At 42.4% G+C, this 16,375-nt stretch overlaps 1 protein-coding gene across 4 annotated transcripts; it reads left to right on the top strand.

Moving 5' to 3' along the window:
* Window positions 1-2,378: 2,378 nt before the first annotated feature.
* Window positions 2,379-16,018, top strand: C1GALT1 (core 1 synthase, glycoprotein-N-acetylgalactosamine 3-beta-galactosyltransferase 1). 4 transcript variants are annotated; one of them, XM_082753739.1, is made up of 4 exons: window positions 2,379-2,464; window positions 7,948-8,187; window positions 9,808-10,475; window positions 11,881-16,018. In XM_082753739.1, exons 2-4 carry the CDS (start codon window positions 7,965-7,967, stop codon window positions 12,088-12,090), a joined length of 1,101 nt encoding a protein of 366 aa, XP_082609865.1. In that variant the 5' UTR covers window positions 2,379-2,464; window positions 7,948-7,964; the 3' UTR covers window positions 12,091-16,018. The 4 variants fall into 4 exon arrangements, with proteins under 4 accessions (XP_082609865.1, XP_082609867.1, XP_082609868.1 ...); XM_082753741.1 differs by lacking the exon at window positions 2,379-2,464 and adding an exon at window positions 2,594-3,343; XM_082753742.1 differs by lacking the exon at window positions 2,379-2,464 and adding an exon at window positions 3,382-6,150.
* The last annotated feature ends 357 nt before the right edge of the window (window positions 16,019-16,375 follow it).

Genomic DNA, 16,375 nt, shown 5'->3' on the forward strand with positions numbered 1-16,375 from the left:
TCTTCCTCTTCCACCTGAACTTTGTCCTTTCTCTTATTTAGAAACCAGCATTCTCAGCCTCCTGTACATGGCAATGAGCAGGGTTAAGTAGCTGATCTGTAGCTGTTAGAGTAGATGTGTACTCTGGAGTGCTCTCCAGAGGGCTCACAGGTAAAGATGCCCAGCCAGGCAGCTCATGAGGGTGTGTAAAGTGGCTGAGGGCCTCTTTCCCTGCCTCTACCATGTCGCCTTTTGAAAGCATGCATTAAAAAGTCCTTCTGTTGACTACAGCTAGCCTGTCTAGGTAGGGAAAGATCTGTCTTTCCTTCCTTTCTTACATACTGCCATGAAGACCAAAATGACCAATTTCCTTGTAAATTAAATGACTGAAATGTTAATTTCCCTCTCATTCATTCCCAGCTACACATACCCGAGAAGGTAAGTGACATGAGCAGAGGATAAAGTCTCTCACAGAAGTAGTGCATTTCTAGAAAGGACTGTGGTCAAGCAGATCTGCAGGCCCTACAAGCAAGAGAGAGCACCAGGCTGCTCCCCTTTCCTACCCAGAACAAGTGGATGGCTTTTCCTTCTGCAGAGCCACCCAGAGGCATGCCTTGTTGTGCGGAGCAGAGCAGCACTACAGAAGGTTTGCAGAAGTGTTTGCTACCGCAGCTCATGCTGGGCAGCCCTTTAGAGGAAGTCCAGCTCTGCATGCTCTGTCGCTCTGAACCCGCAGACTGCTTATCCATCCCCAAGTGAAAAACAAACAAACAAACAAACAAACAAACAGCTTGTATGTTTGCTATGCAAGTTTCTCCATAAAACATGAAACAGCAATTATACAGTGGCCAAACCAGCCACATTTGTTAAAGCAAACACTGTGTGTACACCAATATTGGCAGACCATAATTGACCTTCGTTAAATTATGGTACATTCCACCTTCTCTTTGAAATTTTCCTTTCAAATTAAGCTAACAAAGAATAAGATGGCTCAGTAAACGTGTCCATATGAAAATGTGTAGCATATGTATATATACATGGGCCACGATCCTTGACAGTGCCACACCCATAACACAGGTGCCAAGCAAAACGAAGTCTTACATTCAACTAAATCCTATTACATCATCCATAAGATGAGACATTTTGAAAACTTCATTTTATTTCAGAATTTTAAGGCATGCCCTGGGCATGGGTGGACAGAACTCCAGTCAGAATTAGCCAGGGGAAAAAAGGAGGAAATGAGTAAAAACAACTCTCTCTATTTTGCAGCCTTTGCAATTTCCATTGCCTTTTAATAGTTTATAGTCAGATTTATTAATGCCAAACCCTCAAACTTTTCCTCTACAACAACAACTGTATTCACCACACTTTTGTCCTTTCTTCTCTGATTGAACTAGCTCATGGAGATACCATTTCCTAAGTTGCTTTTAATTATTATTTTGAGGGTGCAGCAAACCATGAGATGGGACAGAATGGAAACAGTGACCTGAAGCCACACAAGAGTTTCTTTGACCCATACAAAAGCCAGAATCTTGTGTACCTATCGCGAATGCCTCATCTTCCAGAGAAAAAGAACTGAAAACAAAGGAGAGGACACATGCCACAGTGTCCCATTTTTTTTCAGAAAGAGGAGAGACAAAGAACAAGAACACATCTCTTGCCATGAGGGGTGATGCTATAGTTTGAACCAGACCTCTGGATGGGCTGGAGGGAGAAGCAAGAGTCACGGGGAGGGGGCTATGGCAAGACACCAAGAGCAGTGTGTCCAGTGGGCTCCGCTGACAGGAACTGGTGGCCCTCACCAAGGACCGGTTCTTGTCCTCACTTCTCTGCACCCCAGTCCTCTTACAAACACATGTCCCAGTGGTGGAGTCACCGTTCCTGGGGGTTTTAGGGTTGGACCTGGTGCTTAGGTATGTGGTTTAGTGGGTGACAGTGGTGACAGGGGGATGGTCGGACCAGATGATCTCGGAGGTCTTTTCCAACTTTAATGATTCTACGTTCTCTATGTGGGAACTACAAAACCCCATTAACTCCCTGCTGCTTGCAGGACGGCTATACAGCAACGCAAAGCCCCTTTCAAATCCACAATCCGTCTCCGTGCTTAGTCAATTCCCCTCAGGAAACACACCGGGGGCGCGTTGCCCGCCGGCGCTCGGAGGCAGGCCGCGCTCGCCCGCGGCCACCAGGCGCCATTTCCGCGGCCGTTCCCTAGCAACCGCCCGCAGCATGGCACGGGCACGGCGGGGGCTGCCGGCCGCCAGCCGCCCGGCCTGAGGGCCGCTCCCGGGGGCGAGCGGGCCGGAGAGGGGCCGGTAGGGCGGCCGGGCCCGCCGCCGCCGGGCCGGGGCGGAGCGGAGTGGAGAGGAGGGGCAGGGCCGGGGCGGGCCGGGTGACGCGCGGGGCAGCGCCATGGGGGCGGCGGCGGAGCGCGGCGCCTTGCGGGGGCCAGCGGCTGAGGGCGAGCCGGGCCCCCGCCGGTGAGGTGAGGGGACGGCAGCGGGGCCGGGGGCGGCGGCGGGCGGCGGGCGGCGGGGGGGGACGGAGCGGGGCGGGCGGCCCCGCGGTGCCGCTGCCGGGGACTTCCTGGAGCGGGGCGGCCGGTATTGGCACGCAGGGCTGCTGGGGGAGGGCTTTGGTGCTGCTTGCTTGGGCGCTGGGCAGCCAGCGGTGCCGCCGGGGGTTCGGCTCGGGGCGTTGTGGTGCCCGGTGTGGCTGCCGGGGGCATGGTGGCACGGATCGGCTGGCTGCTCGCTGCAGCCTCAGGGCACGGCTGCGGCGCGCTGGGCCCCAGCACTCGCCGCCAAGCCAGGGGTACAAGGCAGAGCCGGCCGCGTGTGTCTGCCACTCGTGTTTGTCACGGTGAAATTACGGGATCTTAGTCTAAAGCGATGGCGGGGCGGCGCTGGGATTAAACAGGTGCAGAAGTATCTGCATTCTGTGCTGCATGCTGTGAACTGCGAAACCCCAGATTCATTATCCGCTGTTGAATGCGTTTCCTCTGAAACAACTCCAGAAGGTTTTATGGTCTGAGTTGGCTTAAAAATACGAAAGGTGGTTTTGGGGGATAAGCTCCAGTGTCATATATTCCTATTGCTTGCGGATCCCCCTAAGGAAGGACCCTAACCCTTCTCAGCACAGCCAGCAGATTGAGAACAGTATTTTAGAAGATGGGATAAAAGCCTCATCTCCAGGAACAGAGAGGAGCAGAGAGGCACAACGGTGAAGGAGGGAAGAACCATTAACATCATTTAGGCAGGAAGCTCCCTGCCCTGTCACAGGAGAGCCAGCACCCTGTCTTCCAGGTGTGAGATGTCAAGAGAAGTCGGCAGAAAGGGTCTTTAGATCATCTTACAGGGTTGAGGTGGGTAACTGCCTACAAGGTATGGGGTCATGTTATGGGATGCAGAAGAGCATCTTGTGGTTGTATAGAACTTACAGGATGCGTAGGATGGGGACCAAAGGAAGGTGACCAGGTGGTTTGCAGGGGAATGAGTATGAGCAAATAGATGGGTAAGAGGATAAAAGGGCCGTGCTCTGTGCCAGTTTACCACAGCCTGTTCCCTTTTCTCATTAAGCTCCATTTCTACCTGCTTTCCTGCATGGTAGGACTCTTTATTCTGTGTTCACCTGTGCATAGTGAGGTTGGAGCTCCAGCAACGGGGACAGTCGGTCCTGTAAGCTAGAGAGACCTCTGTGGCTGGAGACAGATGGTCTAAGTACCCGTGGTGGACTGGGAGCACAAGTCCACAGCGCCGGTAGCAGAGGGTCTGGAGTGCACACACGTGGTGTGCGTGAGCCCATTGTGGTGCTGTGGGTGGAGAACATCGGGCTGGGCTGGCGCACGGTCAGCAGAGTGAGAGGCTGGGGAGCCAGGGACCGAGCTGTGAGTGTGGGCACGGCACTGGTGAGATCAGAGGGTCCTTGGGCGGACAACAGGAGAGATCGGGATGTCCAGGCCAGCTTCTGGAGAGACTGTAAGATCTGGGGGCCACTTCAGATTGTACTTGATTGGGTGGCACAAGGCCAGACCACTGGTGCCATCTGTGTTTGCACGAGCTCTCAGTTTAGCTGGGGCAGTCTCCCTGTGCAGGTGTGTGTGTAGCTAGGGAAACGCACCCCCTGCCCGGCCCCTGGCTGCACCTCGGGCTGTGACACTGGGCTGCCAGGTCCAGCAACACCTAATGTGCGTACAGGACCTCCACTGTACGTTGAGGACGCCAAAGTCTTTGGCTCTCAAAACTGAAATTTGGAGCGAAATCTGCAATGGCTGTTAAGTTGCAATAGAGTTGTAAAACATTTGTCATTCTGGCTAATGCAAATAAGGCTACTTGCACGGGTGTGTAAATAGATCTGTTTAAGCTGCCGCGGTGTAGTAATGGAGCACAGATTAAACACAAATTTAGGCTTTGTAGGTTTTTTTTTTTTTTCTTTTTCTTTTTAAATGGGATCTGGTGTTGAAGTCAATAGAAATGAAGATAGAAATAGGAATAAAAATGGGGAACTTTTAGTGCTGTGGTACATTTTGCACTTTCCTTTTCCCTCTCTGTATTTCTCAATCTCAAATAAATCTGGTTGTGGAGAAGAATGGTAACACAGAGCCAGAACGGGGGTGCTTATCATCATAAGAATTGACCTTCCTTTCAGACACTTTCTGGTTTTAGTCCAATGCTGTAACTGTCAGTTATCGTTGCCGGCAAATTAAAGGACTCTGCTTGTATCAAATATCAACATCCTATTAAAAAAAGTAAAACCAAAAATTGCCATCCTGCTTGCTGTTGGAGCTTATGAAGATGTGGATATGCACTCATGGGTGTAATGGTCCAGTCTGGTGACATGAAACTGGTAGGCAGAGGAGCAGATTCTTTTAGACTGGAAACTGTGACTGGAGGCATTTCATAGGGAATCTGAAGGGCTGCTTCAGCATCTGTCCCTTCTTGCCCCAGAAATCCTGCTTGCCTGTGGAATACCACAAGTAAGCTTCAGATTGCCGAATGGGCTGGATGTACTTTCTTCTGCTTTAACATTTTCCATACACTTATTTTTTTTAAATTATTTCATTGTTGTTTAAGAATGTAATGCAGTTTTAATTTAACACAACGCCATAATTTAATAACCTGCCGTTATTTCAAATGACTTTATTTTGCTTTCTCCAAGCAACAGTAATTTTAGCAGCTGTTAGGGCAGATAACCGAAAGTGCATGGCAGAGAGACACGGGATTGCAAAGTGGAACAATGGGGACTTCCAGAAAGTGCTGTAGGTACGCTGTGTGCATCCATGGATGTTTTTTTTCCCCCTTTAAAATATGCTGAAGGAGGCATTGTTTTATCCTGATGCTCTCCCTTTCTGTATTGCTAATTTTGAGGGGACCTTTGTGGTGATAGGTGAGATAAGTAACAACGACAAAACATATTTTTAGTACAGTGAATGCTTCTCAGTGTCATGGGCTGCTTCTGCATACAGGCTGTTCCTTAAATTGTGGCGGGGGCAGGGTTGGAGTGTACATGGTGTAAGCCTTTGTGTCTTCTTTCCAAGTTAGTGGCATGTAAGACATCAGAAATAAAGCTAGACACGTGATGTATGACAATATATGATTAAAAATTGTATACTATGCATTTTCATATTAAAGGACTGGAGTTCCTTAAGACCTGTAGTTGTAATTACGTGAATTTGGTACAGCCTTTAAGTTTCCTAATTTTTCTTTTGTGCTTCAAGTTGTGTTTCCAGTTTCATTTCATTTTTGTGGCAGCACAGAAGGAAAGCCCTACCACATGTTACAGCTTCTCCCCTCTCAGATGATCTAGGTGCATACGCGTGCAGTCAACCCGATGATCTCCGAAAATGCCAGCCTAGCAGTAGGCACACCTGCTCTCTGCCTGCTCTGCTTTCTGATCAGGAGAGAGGTGGGAGGGATGAGAGCTGGTGTTCAGAGCAGGTTCTTGCTGTGGGGCTGGCTCGGGGGCAGTCTTTTTGCCATGGACTCTTCGTAGCCAGCAGGAGAAGTGGGTGCAGGCTAAATAAATTGTGTTGGTGGTTGCAGCTTGTCTCTGACCAGGGGTTTTCAGAAGGAGAGCAGCGTTTGGCAAAGATTGACACCTTGCTTGGAGTCAGCTGTGTGCATTGGGCCTTTGCTTCTGCTCAGATGTAAGACTTGGCAGCACCAGGACCGTGTAAGATGTAGAGCCTGGGGTCATCCCAGTGCTTTTCTCTACTCTTGTTTCTTTTCAGTGGTAGTAATGAGATACACTTCTGCAGATTGAATGTATTGCAGACAGCAGGACATCAAATATAATTGCTGCTCTAATATTAACAAGGAGGGGATGCAACAACTTTTTGAGCAGTGTCCCACCTTTATACTTTAATATGTGCTCATTTTGGGTATTAGGAAACTTGGAGATGAATTCAGAACAACCTAAATTGCATGGGTTAAAAGATGTTAGGAGATGGTACTCTATTAGCCTGGTTCGCTACGTGTCAGGGAGCACAGTAACATTCCTGTTCCCTAAATAGTTTCTCCCTTTTATGTCTGTGTGCCTCAGACATACCTTTGCAGTCTGGACCCCGTTCTGAGATCTCCTTCCCTCGTTCTTGTGTAGGAGGGCCCCATTCTTCTCCCACACTAGTAATTCTTCTCCTTCCTTGCAGTTGTTTTTCCTGCAGCGCTGTCAGTGTCACCACAGAGCTGAAGGATGTTGTCATGGAGTGTCTGAACACTTGCTCCTGCCCGCCTTGCTGATCTGCAGAGAGCAGCAGATTGTGCAGACAGCACTAGTTCCTTAAAGCTAATCCGGATGGTCTGTGTAATCCCGAACTTTTTTTGGCTTGCTACCTAACGCAGTTGGGTTCACCGTTGGTGATGCTAAGAGTGATGCTAGCGGAGGGAACGCCATCAACTCGTTTGTAAGGTCCTGGCTTGACTCCAGCGAGGATTTCACTGCCTGTGGTTTTGTAGCTTAGTCATGGACTATTAAAAAATATCTCAGCCCTTTCCAAAGATGAAAAGGCCTTAGGCCTTAATGGCCTGAAATTGGCCTGCAAGTGCTTAATATATTATAAATTCAGAATTGATTTGAATGTGTAAAGCACACTTTACATAGGCAAAGTTGTTGGCTGCGATTAATTTTATAAAAATGCTAAGCCAAGACCTTTTGGTTTTGAGAAACAAGGGTGTGGCTGAAGTGGAGGTTTACATGACTGGAATACACATTTTTTTAATGTGTAGAAGAGGCTTTAAGGCTGATATGTCTCATTTGCCTCTTCTGCCAAATGCCTTTAAAAGAGAGTGTTTCTTTATGAAAATTCAGATGTTGTCCTACTCTTTCTTCTGAACATCTATCCTCAGCACTTTTAAAAGTGGAAGAAAAGCTGCCCTGCTTTGAGATGAGAGTAGATTTGCTGTATAAGTCTTCAATATCTGCTTGTATTTGACATCTGTGAAAGAATTCCTGTAATAAACTAACTCCTTGGGTTTAAGTACATCTCATGGTGACATGGGATCCTGACAAGTAGATTGCCTTTGATTATCATCTTTTAGTTTTGTAAGATTGAGCTATTACTTTTTTTAAGCACAATTTTCTGAAGACCAAGAGAATAAAGAAGTGAATGTAAACCACCTTTTTATAATTAAGATCTTGCACTTTAAATGTGTACATTCTTTTATTAATATTGTACCAGTATAATTAAGTAAATGAATGTTTTCCGTTGTGTATTCTGACTGTCCTTTACAATTCTAAGCTACATAGTACACAGCTGGCCTTTTACTAGATATAAGTCTGTACAGTTTTATGTAAATATTTGCATTGCTCTTGTACTTAAACTTCCGTGCAAGCCCTGGGGAGCTGGATCTGAGGTAGTGTTAAGATTTCTACTTTTAAAGATTTGGTCCTTGATTTTTTCCTAATTTTTTTGATTCAAGTTCTGTGTTAAACTGTTTTAGGCTTAATATATTTTTCATTTGTTTTGGACAGTGCATTATCTTCAGGAAATGGCCTCTTCTAAGTCCTTGATGAACGTTCTAACCTTCAGTTTTGGATCTGCAATAGGATTTTTCCTATGCTATCTTCTGTTTAGCATGATACTTGAAGAAAAGGTTGAAATCCAACCTCATATTCTTCACAATGATCCACATGGCCAACACGCAGCAGATACAGATAACGATCAGTTGCAAGGACAAATGAATTTCAATGCAGACTCGGGACAGCACAAAGGTATCTTGTTACACCTGACTAATGATATAGGGTGTTCTCTTTTCATGTATTGCAAAATGTTGTTTTCTTCACTGCCAAAATTTTGTATGAGTCATTTTCTTTCACTTGCCAATGTTCAGGTTACACCTAAATAATTTTGATCTCCCAAGGTCTGCTGAATGGTGGTTGTCTTCAATTACATCACGGCAGTGATTTTTCCCTTTCCCCTTGGAGCCTGTTTGTCCAAGTACTGTGTCCAGACTTGGCAGTTTCTTTAGGAAGTTTAGAATTTCTCTGTAGGAACTTCTCAGACGAACCATTGACATCAAATGTGATTTATTAAGGAGATATATTTGCTAGTGCTGTAGATGTGGTTGAATTGCTTTTTAGCTTTTAGAAGGTAATTTTGGACCATTTCTAACATATGATCTAACCTCTCAGATGAAGCTAAAAAGAGGGGAAAAAAAAAAAGAAGAAGGAAGAAAAGCAGCAATGTGTCACTGGGCCCTCCTTACTAGGCTGATTATGTGGCAATCCAAAGACAAATTGGTGTTCTCAGTCAAAACCAGAGAAATTTGTTTACACTTTTTTTTTTTAAAGATGGTAGACCCATCTAATATTTCAGGTATACTTTTACATTTGACACATCTCATTATATGAGTTCATTCTAAATCCTAAAAGCGGGCAGTATCTGAACTGGGGCAGTTCAGATTAGAAAAAATGCTTGCGCTATAATGCGTTTGCTGAACAAAGACATTAGTAAGTAATTTGTTATTTCAAGTTATTTAAATTGCAAACTCTGTAAGACAAATTTGTGAGTGCTTTGCATGTAATCACAGAAAACTGTTGCAAAGAAATCCTTGAAAAGGTTATACGGGAATACTTTAGGACCTATGGTGCAGATCTCCCTCTCCATGGAACGTTCTGTTCTATGAGTTAGCATCACTCTGTGTGTGTCAGTTGATAGGTTTCTTTGAGGGAAATGAACACTCTGGCACCATGGAAAACATTATATTGCATACCTTTTGTTCAGCACAGCAATAGAAGGTTCATACTATGCTATTTTACTACTTCTGACATCTTATAAATAAGATTTATCATGATATTATGATAAGTTCTTTTGTTCTGGCTTACCATCTGCTTTTTCCCTTCAAAACCACATTGCTTTTTTAGAAATATTTATTAGATTCTGTTTGTTAGCATAAAATTACATAACAAAGCTGAGAAGTTTTTTGACCTTTTTGTTGCAGTCGTGTTCACTGTGAATGGCAAAAATACTCAGTTTTTAAATTGTCATTCGTTTTCCAGTGCCATAAAAAGGATGGCTTCTGATAGTTTTTGTGTACAAATGAAGACATTCTAAAGTCACACTTTCTCAAACAGATTCCCATTTTGATGTCAAATCAAAATTTATCTTTTGAAGTCAAAGTAGCTTGAAGAATTTTAATTTCTTGGTTTGGGGAGTTTTGTTTTTCTAAATGTGAAGTTAATTTCATTTGGAAACAAAGACTTCTTCTCTGTCTTTTCTGATTTAGGAATGGAACGTTTGGGGAGACGTTGTTCTTGGATTTATTTTACCACTCAGTGAAGTCTAATGCTTTCAAATTTTCCTCTTTTTTTTTTTTTTTTTTTTTTTTTTAGATGAGAATAAAAATGTTGCAGATGGACTGTATCAGAAGGTGAAAATACTTTGTTGGGTCATGACTGGACCTCAAAATCTAGAAAAGAAAGCCAGGCATGTTAAGGCCACTTGGGCCCAACGTTGTAATAAAATACTTTTTATGAGCTCTAAGGAAAATAAAGACTTCCCAGCTGTGGGCCTAGAAACCAAAGAAGGCAGGGATCAACTGTACTGGAAGACTATTAAAGCTTTTCAATACGTGTATGACCATTATTTTGATGCTGCAGATTGGTTCATGAAAGCGGATGATGATACATACGTTATACTGGACAATTTGAGATGGCTTCTTTCAAAATACAGTCCTGAACAACCGATATACTTTGGAAGAAGGTTTAAGCCTTACGTGAAACAGGGCTACATGAGTGGAGGAGCAGGGTATGTTCTAAGCAAAGAAGCTCTGAAGAGATTTGTTACTGCATTTAAAACAAACAAATGCTCTCACAGTTCCTCTATTGAAGACCTAGCACTAGGAAGGTGCATGGAGATCATCAATGTAGAAGCAGGAGATTCTAGAGATACAAATGGCAGGGAAACCTTTCATCCCTTCGTTCCAGAACATCTCCTAATCAGAGGATACCTACCAAAAACATTCTGGTACTGGAATTACAATTATTACCCTGCTGTAGAGGTAAGCCTTTAGGAACCTGACAACTGTTTTATGAAATTCATCTTATGATGGTATGATGTGTGTATTGGCATATTAATGGCAGCTAAATGTGTTCTAGAAAAGAAGATTTTGTTGTGACTTCCTGAGAAATACCTCTGAGCAGACTCATTAAACACAGTAGTCATCAACTAAAACTTGATGCTAAGAACTTAAGGTCCTGGAAGAAGTAATGAATCTGGAATTATTATTGCTGTCTTCCTATGTTCTGTGGACAACAAGAAATGATTAAATCTTTCCAATAGGTTTGTCTGGTGTCATCACCACTGCCTTCCTTGCAAAGTTACCGCTCTGTTCTGTACCTTCATGTCCCATGTAGTAGCTTCTCTTCCAGCCACCCACCTACCAGAGTGCAATGAGAAGGGAGTCCAGTGAGGTTCATTACAAGCTGTGTGTTAAAACTAATATTTGTTTCTTATGTTTTTATATGCTTCCTCATCCTTCGGGGTGTTTTTCTTCATTTTATCTTACAGTTTTAATTTTGGCTGGCTTTGCTTAAATTAAGTTTCCATCTTGAGTATTTGTTCAACTCAGCTGTTTGAACTTTCACTTTCAACTGTTTTCATGGAAAGGAATAGTCGTTTTTCTTTTAGATTTTTGCATATCTTTGTATGCCATATGCTCAGTTACAGGATTTTTTGCCCTAAGATTAGCATTGATAAGAAATTTCCAAGTGTAAAAAATACCTGAATCAAAGACATTGTCTCTCAAAGCTGAATCAGAGCTAGTCAAAACCAATTTGTAAAAAATGTGTTAACAGCCATCTTTTAGCTCTTCAAAATGCTTAGTAATGTCAAATAATTTAATAAATTTAAATAAATAAATATAATACCTCCTAACTGATTCATTACAGCAGCTGCCTCTATGTAGAAAGTTAGATACTGGCAAACCAGGCAGTGCTCGAGCACACAGAGGTACACATGAGCATGTTTGGCCTTTGTATTCTGGATAACTGATAGCATGATAACAAGCGTGTATTGTGTCATATATAAATGCAAGTGTATTGTTTCATTTATAAATACAATATACTTATACCTGCTTGATGCTGCTTAATTTTGTTTAAACACTGACATAAAAAGTGAAATATGGAAAAGAAAGAACACCCTCTGGCATTTATGAGAGCAGCTGGTTTCTTCATTGGCATGGCTACAGAGGCAAAAGATTTTGTCCAACTGTGCTTTTGGAAAGATGAGTTGGCAAATGTGTCTGATTAATATTAAGCAAGCAAAATGGATTAAGCTTTGAAATACATGAATGATGATGGTGAGTTTCTTCCCATGAAGTCAAGTGTGTGTTTGAATTCTTCCTACAGTATGCAGGGCATGCTCTGGAATTCTTCCTGATTATTTTGACTTGTTTTGCATTTTAGGGTCCCGGCTGCTGCTCCGACCTGGCCGTTTCATTCCACTATGTTGACTCCATGACTATGTATCATTTGGAATATTTGATTTATCATCTCCGTCCGTATGGCTATTTGTATCGGTACAATCCTGATTCGGCAAAGAATCTAGAAGAGCAGAACAAAAATGAAGCACTAGAGGATAATCAAAAGCTAAAGCAAACAATTTCTGAGAATTAAGTGGACTTTGAAGGAAACTGAATGAAGCCAGTACAGAGAAAAAGGGTCTTCCCCATCTCCTGCATGAAGCTTGTGGACTAGGATTATTTGTGGATTCTTATTTCAAAAATCACGTTGGCAGTACTTCCAGCCAGTGTCTGTGCACAACAGAGTCCAGCGTGGGCTCTGACTCTTTGGGATAGTATGATCTTGCAGCCCTACTCATGAAGATTGGGGGCCCTAAAGCTGTGAAATAGGAGGTGGTTCTGGTACATTAATCTCTGGAAGAACTTGTATTAAAAACATAGTGAACAAGTTCGAAGATAATCATACAGTATTTCTTTTCTTTGTTTCTTTATTTCCTTCCAAATGTTCTGTTAGGTGAGGTCTAATACTAGAAATCTGATATTGCACAGTCAAATATTTCGTGATGGAAATATTTATCTTGTGTTCTTAATATTTAGAAATTACTTTGGGTATTTTGCCCTACAAGGAAGGGAGAGGGGTAAAAATACAGCCTCAAATCTGCTTTGCCTTAACAACAGACCAGTTGATATGAATAGACAGAGACACACCTCAGTGACTAACTTCTGAATTATTTCAGAAATGAAATTCACTGCTGTGAATTAATTTTTTTTTTTTTACTATAAGTCTCTATTCTACAAAACAATATGAAGTTGGATTACTACTAGTAGCCAGGAGCAGTTACAATTCAGATTGCTGAGGTGATGTGAGGAGCTTGCATACTTGGCCATGGCTTTTTTTTGTTTGTTTTTAAATCAAGTTGCCACCTGGTAGAATGGATGACTCATCTGAGAACTTCATGAGATAAGCTAGATGCTTTGTCATACAAAAGTCTCTCCTCCTTCATACCTTCTCTGTAAATCAGAAAGGTTAGTATCTTAACAGAGCTACAACAGCATATAATAATTTGGTTTCATCCTGTGTTAGAATTACTTCATCTCTCTCTGATTCTTACATTACTCTACTTTGTGAAATTATCTTATTCATTAAAATTCTGCAGATACAAGCAAGTCCTATTTTAAAACTACAGCAAAGCTGATTTGACTGCTTGGCCAAAGTACTTAATTTCACTTTTCTGAACTTTTTTTCATCCATTTGTTCTGTATTTGTTTCTTGTTGTATTTTTCCAAACGAAGTGTTACATGATCCCTGCTTCACTCTTGTGAAGCTGAAGTATGTAGTTGTTCAGGTGCACCAGCCTGAATGCAGGAATCTTTCAAAGTGCATTAACTCTCTCCACTACTTTATGAGTATCTCTGCCTCTTAACTGCCTCTTAACTGAAAACACTTTCTTGGTGTGAGACAAAATTGTGTTAATAACTGAAGAATTTTCAAAGGCCAAGCCTGTGTTTTATGTACCCAAACCTTCTGGTTTTCTCTTCATCAAATTCAATTGATAGCAAAGTTCAGGGGATGGGGTTAAGCTTGACATGCCTTTATTCCACACGTCGACAAAATTTCTTTCTTTTTTATCATTTTTCACCTTCATCATATTGATGAATTTGGACATAACCTGATTACCTCCAGTCATTGCTTTGGAGAGGGCACATACTGGTAACAGACAGCCTTGGGGACTGCTGCTGTCCTTCAGGGTGTTCCTTGAAGAGGACGTTACCATAAAGTACTGGAATTTTTTTTTCCAAAGATAGCTCTCGCACACAGATTGGGGTTCTCTCTGTGGTCCAGCAGTAAAGTTCATGACTTCCTTTCTGGTCATTACTCTGCAGTATAATGGCAATTACTGAAATAACTTAAGGAATTGAAATGCTATGTACAACTTCTCTGCCTGAATGCAGGTTGGGTTTATATACAAAGTATTAGTTAAATGAATAGTTCTTGTTGGGTTAAATCTGTTGATCGTGAGAAAGATCCTCTCTGAAATACTGAAAGAGACAAGAGCTTTATTTTAAGTTAACTGACTTATGTAGAAAATTATAAATATATTTGTTTAGAAAAATGAAAAAGTCTCCAGTTAGCTGTAGTCAGAGGGACACTTGTCCAGAGGAGAATGTACGATACTTTATTTTAGATAGATGCTTCCTTCTGTGAGCTAAATGTTTATCCCATGTGCAACACAAAACAATAATATTGTGAAATCCATATGCTATTGATAAATCCAGTGGCATTGTTCAAAGCTGCAATTAAAAGATTCTGCAATATGTAAGGAAACCATAAAACGTAATCAATATCCCAACTTTAATCTCTCTGCCTTTCCTCAGCAGCAGTTGTAATACTTGTCTGCTACCCAACTGTCTTGTGGGTTTAGCAGGGCAGGGCAGGAGTGTCCCTCCAAGAAACATGCAGCACCCTACAGGGAACGAGGAAATAGAGGAACAAGCAAGCAGCATGTATGTACAAGTTGCATCTCTTTAGGGAACGAGGCAAAGAACATCCAACCTTGTGATAAGCCAGCACCCTATCTGGAGGAGCAAGAGTCGCCTGCTCTTCAAATGTTTGTTCTTGCTCTGTTTTAAAGTGTCCTTGCTCTTGGGCCTCTGAAATGATTTTCTTTGCCTTTTTGGCAGCACTGCACAGTATTTATTTTTTCCTTTCAATATCCAGACAGGCTGGAAAAAAGTATTGATTTTTTCATTCTGTGGTTCTCACAGAGGGCTCTTTGTTGAATTGTATGGTTGTAACCATGAGCTGATACCTCCCAGAACAATTGGTTTGCATCTCACTCTTCAAAAGCTTAGGGAGGGAAGATCGGAATGTGAGCAGCTTAATTTTCACATACAATATTACACAACTATTAGTAGTTTATTATTTCACTCTCAGGGCTTCGTGCTTTGACAAAATATTTAATGAGTTTGAGTATTTCAGCAGCCCAAGGAGGCTATGTTACAGGTGGGGTCCCCATTCTGAAGCACAGAAACAGGCTCTTTCAGGCTATTCAGATTACTGTGCTCACTTTCTCTGAGATTTCTTCACTTTATAAAACCTAAAAGCTTCCATCACCATAGTAGTGATTTAAAATGTCTCATCTCAAAAATTTTGAATGAGTTTTCTTGAAATTACAGAGCAGCAGGGTTTTCTTAAGCAGTTGCTTGTGCTTGGATGTGGGATGTCACTTAGTGTAACAGCACCATTTTTACCTTGTGTTAAGTCAGTTTTAGATCAGAAGGAACAAGAAGGCAAAGTAGCTGCCTTCTGATCAAAGTCCCTAGCTGAAGGACAGAGGTAATCTTGGCTTGCAGAAAAAGACCAATTTTAATCTTCACTCCCAGTTCAGTTTTGCAATTTCTATTGGTCTTATATAAGAGATTAGACACAGTCTCTTGTTTTGTGGAAGATCTTTGCTGATGCATTTTGCCTTTTAGACCGCTTTGGTTTGCTTTGTTGTGGGTAGATACTACAATCACTTTTTGTTCACATGTTGCCATTTGCTCTGTTACATTTCCAGAAGTGTACCTTTCAGTAAGTAGCTGATAGACCTGTTACATGCAGTTTGCTGTCTGAGAAGGGTTTTTTATCTTTGTACAACAGAGAAAAGTGGATTATTTCCCTGATGTACCTCCTACTGATGCTAACAGTGCACACATGGATGAAAATAGACCCCTCAATATGGGTCTGCTTGGGAAGGCTGCTTTGTCCTTTTTCTGTCAAGAAAAAACGTCTGTGGAACTCAAAAGGTGTAATTTGCTTTGTTTTACCATGCTGTATTTAAAATACTCCAGAAATGTTGTTAATCCTCTAAAAAAAAAAAAAAAGATATTGCTGCTGGACAGTATGTTCCACTTAAAACCTGTGAATGTTTCCTTTTGCGGTTCTAGGTAGTTGTGTCCTTAATGGCAGGTATAGGTGACTTGTCTGGACTGATCACCATAAGGTTTGTTTCTTAAATACCTTCTTTAAAGTGCCTTTGACCAAATTTTAGCATCAAAATTAAGTTGAGAATTGAATAAATAAAATAAGTTATCTCATACACAGTGCATGTCTGTCTTCATTTACCCATCCCATACACTAGTAGTGTAGCAGCACAGTTTTGATGAAGAAAAATCACAGAATCACAGAACTGTAGGGGTTGGAAAGGATCTCGAAAGATCATCAGGTCCAATCCCCCCCTGCCAAAGCAGGTTCCTCAGAGCAGGCTGCCCAGGTAGGCATCCAGACAGGCCTTGAATATCTCCAGAGAAGGAGACTCCACAACCTCCCTGGGCAGCCTGTTCCAATGCTCCATCACCCTCACTGTGAAGAAGTTCTTTCGCGTGTCAGTGTGGAACTTCCTGTGCTCTAACTTGGTGGATACAGGAAAGTTGAAAAGCTTCTTGCACCTACTAAG

Source organism: Aythya marila (genome assembly GCF_965140915.1).
Source record: "Aythya marila genome assembly, chromosome: 2".
NCBI classification, from domain to species: Eukaryota; Metazoa; Chordata; class Aves; order Anseriformes; family Anatidae; genus Aythya; species Aythya marila.